Source organism: Cryptotermes secundus, unplaced genomic scaffold, assembly GCF_002891405.2.
Source record: "Cryptotermes secundus unplaced genomic scaffold, Csec_1.0 scaffold354, whole genome shotgun sequence".
Classification (NCBI taxonomy): domain Eukaryota; kingdom Metazoa; phylum Arthropoda; class Insecta; order Blattodea; family Kalotermitidae; genus Cryptotermes; species Cryptotermes secundus.
Window position 1 is genome coordinate 569,604 of NW_019737392.1, and position 9,473 is coordinate 579,076.

At 36.8% G+C, this 9,473-nt stretch overlaps 1 protein-coding gene across 4 annotated transcripts in view; it reads left to right on the forward strand.

The window, feature by feature from the left end:
- Nucleotides 1-9,473, forward strand: part of LOC111870294 (protein dopey-1 homolog) — a 69,795-nt gene that overhangs the window by 14,592 nt on the left and 45,730 nt on the right. For all 4 annotated transcript variants that reach the window (XM_023862452.2, XM_023862451.2, XM_023862453.2 and 1 more), the window contains exons 5-8: nucleotides 990-1,155; nucleotides 3,779-3,968; nucleotides 6,121-6,296; nucleotides 8,237-8,381. In XM_023862452.2, the coding sequence (XP_023718220.1) occupies nucleotides 990-1,155; nucleotides 3,779-3,968; nucleotides 6,121-6,296; nucleotides 8,237-8,381 (677 nt within the window). The remainder of the gene's footprint in view (nucleotides 1-989; nucleotides 1,156-3,778; nucleotides 3,969-6,120; nucleotides 6,297-8,236; nucleotides 8,382-9,473) is intronic.

The window sequence follows — 9,473 nt, forward strand, 5'->3', positions numbered from 1 at the left end:
TCCTATTGTACACCACTCTTTAAAAAATCTTAGAAAAACTTATTAGCAATGATATTGGTCTATAGAGTGCCATAATTGCCTTCTCACCTGTTTTATATATAGGTCTTAATGAGGCAAATTTCATTCTGTCAGGATATATTCCATGCTCAAAAGATGCATTAAATATGTGACACAATGGTTTACTTATCTCAGTTATACAGTATTTCAATATCTTACTAGAAATGCCATCATATCCTGTAGAATCTTTTGATTTTTGCAACATAAGTATGCTCTTTATTTCCACCTCCGTTGTAGGTATTAGCTTCAGTTCAGGGAATTTATCAAATTTCAAAGTGTCTAAGAATTTAATGGCATCATTTTTATTTGCATTTCTCGTTTCTAGATTCTCAGCTACAGTTATAAAGTATTTATTGAATACTTCTACTACATCCTTAGTATTAGTTACTTTGCTATTCCCCACTTTCAATTCAATTCTAACATTTATCTAAGTCCTCACCTCTCCATGTGTTGTGTATGTATTTCTCTGCCTTTGCAGAAAGCATCACACAAATGGAAGCTGTTCGTTATAGTGAAAATGAAGTTTGATAAGTGAAAAATAGGTACAAATTAACGTGCTTTGCTGTAGTGAAAATTTGTAAATCTGATGTTGGTAAAATAAGGAATACCTTTATATGTATTTCCCTTACTTACTTACTCATGGAGCTGAGTCCTTCTGGATGAACCGCCAATTGTGCAGCTACTCAAGAATTTCCCAGCATTTTATGGAACCTGAAGGTTCATTATCATGTTCACAAGAGCCCTCCACTGGTCCCTGTCCTGAGCCAGATCAATCCAATACATACCATCCCATCCTGTCTCTCTAAGATCCATTTTAATATTGTCCACCCACCTATGCCTTGGTCTTCCCAGTGGTCTCATTCCTTCCATTCTATATTTCCTTTGGACCAAAAAATTTGTTAATGTCATTTATCCTCTGAAATTATTTCAAGGTCTCTTTCCTTTGTTGGGTCATGCTGCGATGAATGTACGACCATCTCTTCTTACTGTGTATGAGACACATTTTGTTCCACTTGGCGAAAGACTCCGACCTGGACTTAGTGGGTTTCTTAGTGGTGTTTTACCTGGTCTTGAAGAAGGCTCTGATCATTTTGACAGGTGAGTTAAAATTTTAATTTAATTTTCTAGTTTTAACCATACAGGCAGGCTCCTATTTACATTGTTCTGAATTAATGATTTTTCATTGCAGCATTGTTAACTACTTGGGGATTCAATTTTGTTAACAGTTGTTTCTGGCCAAGACTATGTTATTTTGAGCAGTAAGTACAGCTGTGGATTGAATGATTTCTATTTGCATTGTTTTGACGTACCTCATCGTTTCCAGGACTACAGGGTCAAGCAAATAAGTTTTGAGACTCACTTTCAATTTCATGCTGGGTGATCTGGCAGTGCTGTTACTTGGAAAATTAGGTGACGTGACAAGACAAAGCTCACATGGAAAGTGTGGATAAGCTGCATTCAGTATTCATTGAATAGTAGCTAATTAGATGACAGTGGTCATCAGCTTTGCCCACATGTGTAAGAGGACCATGTGATGGAACAGAGAGTGAACATGAATTTTTGGGCTAAATTTCAGAAATCGGCAAGTGAAACATTAGAGACGTTAAAGACAGTTGGTGGTGAATCTCCAGGCCAAAGAAGCCATGGGTGTTAAAATCCAAGATCAAAACAATGTTTATCTGCTTTTTGGACATCAGGGGTATCATCCTCTTAGAATCTGTACACAAATGGACCACTGCTAATCAGACATTCTACATGGAGGTGTTGTAAAGGCTTATTGTTGCCTTGAGGCACAAGCAAGGAAAGCTGTGGGGAGGTTACTTATTTATTCTTCACCATGACAATGTGGTGGCACATTCTTCACTTCAGGTATTGCAGTTTTTAGAGGAAGAGGCATCTCCACCATGGGTCATCCATCATACTCTCCTGACTGAGCTCCACCAGACTTCTGGCTGTTTCCAGAACTCAGGAGTGTGCTGAAAGGAAAGAATTTCTCAGATGTTGAGGACATTAAGTCATCTATGGAAAAATTTAGACATATTTCTGTTCAGGATTTTAAAAACTGTTTTGAGAAGTGGCCAAAGCACTGGGAACTTTGTGAAGAATGGGAGGGAGATTACTTTAAAAAATGTAGGTGCTGATATGGGCAGCTCTTAAAATAAATTTAAAGAAAATAGTCTCAAAACTTATTTGCTTGACCTTATACATCACCAGCATAATTTGGCAACTCACAATGTTAGTTTTCTGTGTTCATGCTTAGCAGCATTCATAATAGTGAGATAGTTGCTTAGATTTGAACTTATCATATCAATGTACAGATCAAATTATATAAATATATTGTGAGATGTAGGAGACCCATATTGCAAGTTTGAATTGTAGGAAGAACCAGTGGCAAGTTTTTAGGGACCAGAAAGTTCTAAATATACCAGATTCTACATTATATTGATCTTCATAATAGTACTGAATATTACTGAATATTTTGCCAGTACTGGTTAATTGGGTTGCCTCTGTTGTTGGACAGGTGTTGGATTCTATTATTTTTTATGTATTGTTTTTCTTTTGGCCTAAGCACGAAAATAATGAGAGGATGGAGGAAATTGCACAGTTTAGTGCCCCACTTAACCCTGTTAATGTAATTAAATCAAAGAGGGTGACGTGGTTGTGACGTATGAAACACAGAAGAAATGCATACAAAATTTTGGCTGGAAGGCTGAAGGGAAGGGACTGATTTGAAAGCTTGGGCAATAAATTGCATCTTATTGCTGAGACTGAATAGTCAGTACTTCCCTGAATGCAAACCAGGTATTACAATTAACTATAAGTTTATTTTAAAGTAATATTAAATTTGATTTTATACACATAAAATGTGAGAATGTGGACTATATTCACCTGGCTTAAATAGGGTTCAGTGGCAGCATTTGGTGAGCATGATGATACAGCTTTGGATTTAATAAACTATCTTGACCAGCTGAGAAATTATCAGCTCTTCAAGGAAAATTATGTGCAATGGAGTTAATTTGTTACAGGTGTGAGTTTGTGTCGCTGTACACTTACACACAAGGTAATGGTATAGTGGTAACTTATATTAGAGTCCTGATATGAGAAAGTACATATCATCTGCTTGGAATACTTCATTGCTTCTTTGTGATTACCCTTCATGTTTCTTTCAGAGCAGGTTTATTTAAGAGTTTTGCTCTAAACTTGCGTTAGAGAGTGGTACAGCTGTATAGTCACTAGACTACGGGCTGAATGACTGGAGAGTCAAGTTTCACCCCCTGGAAGGGGCAGAGGTTTTTCTCTTTGCCTCCATGTACTGACTGGGTCTGGGGCCCACCTAGCCTGAGTATCATATGGTCTTTCCCCATAGGATAAAGGAGGTGGTGTGTGGAACTGACCACTTACCTCCATGTTTGTCAAAGTTAAGAATGATTCTTCATGTCATGGTGCTTATTTAAATACAGTGACAACCTTACCATGTTAAAATCTCACCTCCTTAACCATGTATGCTATATAATGTTTGTCATCATTTCCTTAACCTTCTTGAGATGAATGCTGAGGAAGTTCCATGAACTCGGTCATGACCACCTTCTTCCAGATCGTTAGCAGCTCACCATTCATAATTATCTTTACTTCCTTTTCAATTAAATATAACCCCCTGCAGTTTAACCAGACTTTTTAAGTATCCAAAGAGCCGTTTGCCTAGTACACTTTGTCTTTACAGGACCAACTCTCTGCTTGAAAAAGTGTGTGATGAGGTGGGAAGAAATCATTTTTATGGTTGCCTCTGGGAATGCCTTGCATCAAATAGTGGAATACGCCTACCTGCTATTTCATTTGTGCTGTCTCACTTCAACAAGAAACAAGCTATGGAAGACCAGCTGTATGTAATTGGTACCAACATTGATGTCATGGTAAGAGACAGATATGTCATATGATTTCCAGTGAAGTTGTATAATTAACTAACTTCATGGAGCTGAGCGCTTCTTGAGAAGTGGCAGCTACTCGAGAACTTCTCAGCATTTTATCGAATCTGAAACTTCATCACTGTGTACACAAGAGCCCTCCACTGGTCCCTGTCCTGAGCCAGATTGATCCAGTCCATACCACCCCATCCTATCTCTCTTAAGATTTATTTTAACATTGTCCATCCACTTATGTCTTGGTCTTCCTAGTGGTCTATTTCCTTCTGGCTTTCCCACCAATATCCTATATGCATTCTTCTTTGACTTCATTCGTGCTACATGCCCTGCCCATCTTATCCTCTTTTACTTGATCATGGTAATTGTACTTGGCGAGGAGTACAAATTATGAAGCTCCTCATTATGCTGTTGTCTCCAGTCTCCCATTACTTCACACCTGTTGTGTCCCGATATTTTCCTCAGTACTCTGTTTTCAAACACCCACAGTCTATGTTCCTCCTTTAATGTACAAGACCAAGTTTCACAACCATACAGAACCACAGTCAAAATTATAGTTTTGTATATTCTAATTGTTATGTTTCTAGACACCAGATGAGAAAAAGAAAGTTCCGGACTGACTGGTAGGAAGCATTACCCAAATTCAGTCTCTTCTTAATTTCCTCTTAAAGCAACTTTTGATTTGTTGCTGTCATTCCCAAGTATCTGAACTGTACCACATTTTCAAAACATTTGTTAGCTGTCTTTGTGACATGATTTTTCCCTGCATTTAGGTGATGAGACAAGTGAAGTTGTATAAAATTGAATATTATTTGTATACAGTAACTCCCTTATAAGATACTCTCAGTTTAATTAAAATCTACAGATGTGAATGCCTGAAGATTATTTTACGAGTACCAGAGACAGAAACAGTCTCCATAATGTTCGAGTTGTTGTCCTTAAAAAGGACATTGCATTCTGCAAAGAATTAGATGTACAGAGTGTTCATTATTCAGGCTTATCAGACGTCCAGGGAACTTCCGAGAATTTGCTCTCAGCAGATGCTCTAGCACCGACCGGCAAACGGGCGGTGATTCATGCGCTGATTCAGTCTGTGTTTAGCCTTCAAGTGTTTCAGAAGCTAAGTATAGTGCATTATTCTGTGACTTTATTATGGTTCGTGCGAGATACAGTTTAGAAAAAAGAGTTTTCATTTATGATTGTTNGTGGTCTGATTGGTATGTAAATATTTGAACTACTGATTACTGAACATTTCCATTAAAAATTACAAAATATTGAATCATTCTTGAATTCCAGGTGGACCACACAAGTCATTGAGAAGTCAGTCACGTTTAAGTCAGGGCACTATCAGTAAAGTTAGATGCACTCTGATTTCAGAAGACAGAAAACAATACCATAGAATTTATTAAGTTAGAAGTGGTATTGATGGATGAGGATTTCTCTGTTGTACAATTAGCATATCACACAGGCATTATAAAAGCTGGAACTATTGCAGGAGTTTCTTTAGTTGGAAATTTTGTACGTTCAGTGGTGAATTGTGTCTAACAAACATCTTCTTAATAAATGTATTTATTCAAGGCATATGAAGTTTCTCTCTGCACATATGTTTAGGCTGTCTTTTGCCATGCAACATATCCTCTCTATTAATATGATCTCTCAGCACAATATAATGAATGGTCAGCACATATTTGATGTGTATTTGTTAGGTACTCAGTTCGGATCTTGGCCAGGGTGGGGCTAGCTATCCTGAATGAATTTCTCAGCTATTTTAGGTCAGTATTTGATTCCCAGTGAGGTCATTGGATTTTTCAACTGACCTAATCCTTTGAGCCACACTAATGTCCTGGGGCTGACTCAGCCTTTAACAGAAATGAGTACCAGGAATCCTCCTGGGGGTAAATGGTGGCCAGTGCATAAGGCTGACAACCTCACCGCCATTTGTGAGCTGATTGTCTAGAAAATTTGGGAGCCTCGATGTATCACAAGCCTATGGGCCTCCATGGCCTGTTACAGGGATAGCTTTACCTTACCTTTACCTTTTACAGTATGTATTGTTATGGTGTTTGAAACTTGTTACTGTAAGAATAAACTAAAGCTTTTCTTTTTTATCTCACCTGTATGCAAACATTTAGTGCAATTATTGCAGGTAAATGCATTATGTGCTGCAGTACAGGATTCAAATGTTTTGGTCCAAAGGAATGCTCTTGATCTGCTCTTGGTTGGTTTCCCCATGCACAACAGCCAACTAGTCCGAGCGGATATGGTGCGCCTTGTTACAGCTGCTCTTGTGGCTGTTCTCCGGCGAGATATGTCATTAAACAGGTAAACTGGATGGGAATATGATATTTTTGTCTTTTTAATGATTAAAGGAGATACAAACATGATATGTATAGAGTTTAGAGAGGTTATGTTCAGAGTTTCTAAAAACACCCAGACGCAGTGGTGCTGCACTCTATGCAAGATATTCTTAACTGTGTTGTCCATTTTGATTTGAAATCAAAGGCATGTTGTATACAGTGGTGCATTGCTGCTATAATGTGCTGTGCTGTACACTAAACTCCTAAGCTCTGAACACAACGTGGTAACACTGCATTTACAGCAACATCAGAAGTCACATCACCAACAAAATACCAAGAACAGCAACATCAGTTCAAAAAGAACTCACAGTATAACACTCCCATGCAGAACAACAAAATAATGAATGAGTGTTAAACACATAGGTGTAAACAGCAACTTCAGTCCAAGATACCCACAGAATAGCACTTCAACATGGGACTGTGAAACAGGCAACAGATGGTAAACACACACTGCCAGATCTCAAATCATCCCAAAGCCAGGAGTATGAAATATAGCTGGAATACATTATCTGCCACCATAGTATACAGATATGCCACATGCATATCACCCAACACCCCACAAAGTACAAACCCTATACACTGTCATAATCCAAGTCGTACCACTCATCCTACCCTATTCTCCCTACCCCCTTTCACTAAATACCCTAAACTTCTAATTTTAATTCATACTATAATAATAGTAAATATAGACTTACCTATGCTAATTTTTCAATTCAATACAATTTTCTGTCATATCTTGAGGAATAGGTTATATAAGACGGGACAAGTAACAATGGATCTATTGCAATAAGCAGTCATTGACATATTTGACAACATTTTTAATATTTTTAAATGCCTGGTGATGACCATATATGATCAAAACATGTAGCAAATATTCTTAGTGAATGAATACTGATTTCATCCATAATACTTGTGTCTTTAGTTGTTTATTTGTAGTTGTGTTGTGATAGTTGGACTGATATACATAGGGAGTTCTTCTGTTGTTTTCTCCATGTAAATATGAGGTAATCGATCAATCTTTGCCATGTGCATACTTTTTTTTGCTAGTTCAAATATGCCTAAAGCAGTACAATTGACTTTAGTAGTTCTGTAGATGACATTGCAGGCTTTCAAATGTTGTATACTATCAACCCGTTTAATCAGTTTTTACTGTTGTTTTATGAGGTCTTGGAAGCATGTGCACATTTTGATTCATGGCACTCTCTGTCAAACATGCACAAAGTATTAATAGTTTTGACTTCAGTAGTTCTGTAGATTACATTGTAGGTTCTCAAATGTATGCTTGTAGTGCAGCTGCACCAGAGCCCTGAGCTCAAGCCCCCCCCCCCCCCCCAAANTATTTTCAAATCTGTATACTTGTACTGTGACATGTCATGTTTGGTTGGATTAATATTTTTACAATGTATTTATATTTCTGTAAAAACTATACTGTATATAAGAAAAAGTTTTTTTTAAATAGATTTTGACTCTCCATGCTTATAGTATTTTGAATGAATTGACCCCACCCAGTGGGCTGTAAGGTCATACCACAGATGTGAGATTTGAGGTAGCCCACTGTCCATTGTTCTTTCCCTGGCATGGGAAGGTCGGTCAGAAACTGATCCATAGTTGGGGTGAATGGGTGCGTATGACAACACAACAGTTTGCATGAATATAGCCCAGGTTGGATGTGCTGCCATGAGTAGAATATGTAAACATGTTGAATATGTGCTTTCACGTTGTATCATCCCTCCCATCTTGCAAGCATAACGAGATCTGTTTGCTACGCACGATTACTTGATGTACCCTACTTCATAGAGTAGATTGACTTTACCAATTGCATATTTCATTCTAGTTTCCTCTTTCAAGGATCCTATATAAAAATGGTTGAATAAAACTGTTTCTAAAAAAATTTTTTTTTTGTAGGAGGCTGTTTGCGTGGCTGTTGGGGTCAGAAGTTAATGTTTCATTACTGAATTCAGAACATCCTCTAGTAAAGAAAAGCAAGAGCTGTGGAAGTCCTAGTAATACCCTGTACTTTGATATGTATTCGAGAGAAATGTTAATTCAGGTGTGTTATTTTCTTAGATTTCATTTTTGCAGTGTTTAACATTTTGTTGTGTTTTTTCTAATTTAGATTCAACATTGTCATTATCAGAAGCATGATTCTTGCATTTTGAAACATTATTATTTAAAAAATTTATGCAGGCCTTGCCGCTGCCTTATATAATGGTCAGTATCCTGAAGACTCTTTTTGTTTTAAGTTTTTTAAAAATATTTTGTGAAAACATTGCAGGACATATTGTTTCATATGGATTGAAAGATTGAGAGAAGGTAAGAGAAGAAAGTTTGAAGCTGGCAGAATATGTTTTATGAGATGAATGTCACAGTTACACTCTGAGATCAAATGGGAGTGAGGATATTTTAGAGGAATTACAGATTAATGACATTGCAGATACAGTTTCATATAATAGAAATAAATGATGGGAATGCACAGAAAGGACATAAGGTAATTGTATGCTAAAGGGTTTTTCTTTTTTAGGTATGGTTTGTGGGGAAATAGGAATGTTGGAAGACCATAAAAAAGATGGATTGACCAAGAAGCTTGGAATTGAATAGATCATTGGGCCTAATCCTTGATATTGATGAAAAATTTTGCACTTGTTGTTAAAAGTTATGTTGTTATAATGTTATTGTAGATACACAGCATGTAATCAGTTAGTGTTTGTACCCCAAACTAGAATAGAACTTATATTGTTTACTTATGATGTATTTATCATTGCAGAACTATGTGTTCTTATCCTTGTTCACTCAGTGTTTATATCTTAAGCAGTTATTAGGATCAATAAGTTTTAATGAAATAGTGTTGAAAATTATGAAAAGAAAATATAGACTACCACTTTCTCAGGCATAGTTCCGGATTGATAAGGAATTTTCGTGTTAGTTGTTGCAGTCAGTTTCATTTATTTGTTAATGCACTGAACTTGTAAAGGGTTTTGCATTGTGAAATTGATTCATGTCCAGAGATATTTGTTCTTGTTGTGAAATTAACAACATTTAGATTTTATATAGCATTTTTATTTTATCAATTCTTTCATTCTTGAAAACACAACTAAATATCTGAGCTTACTTTTCCTAAATGTTGATGATTGGGGGGGGGGGG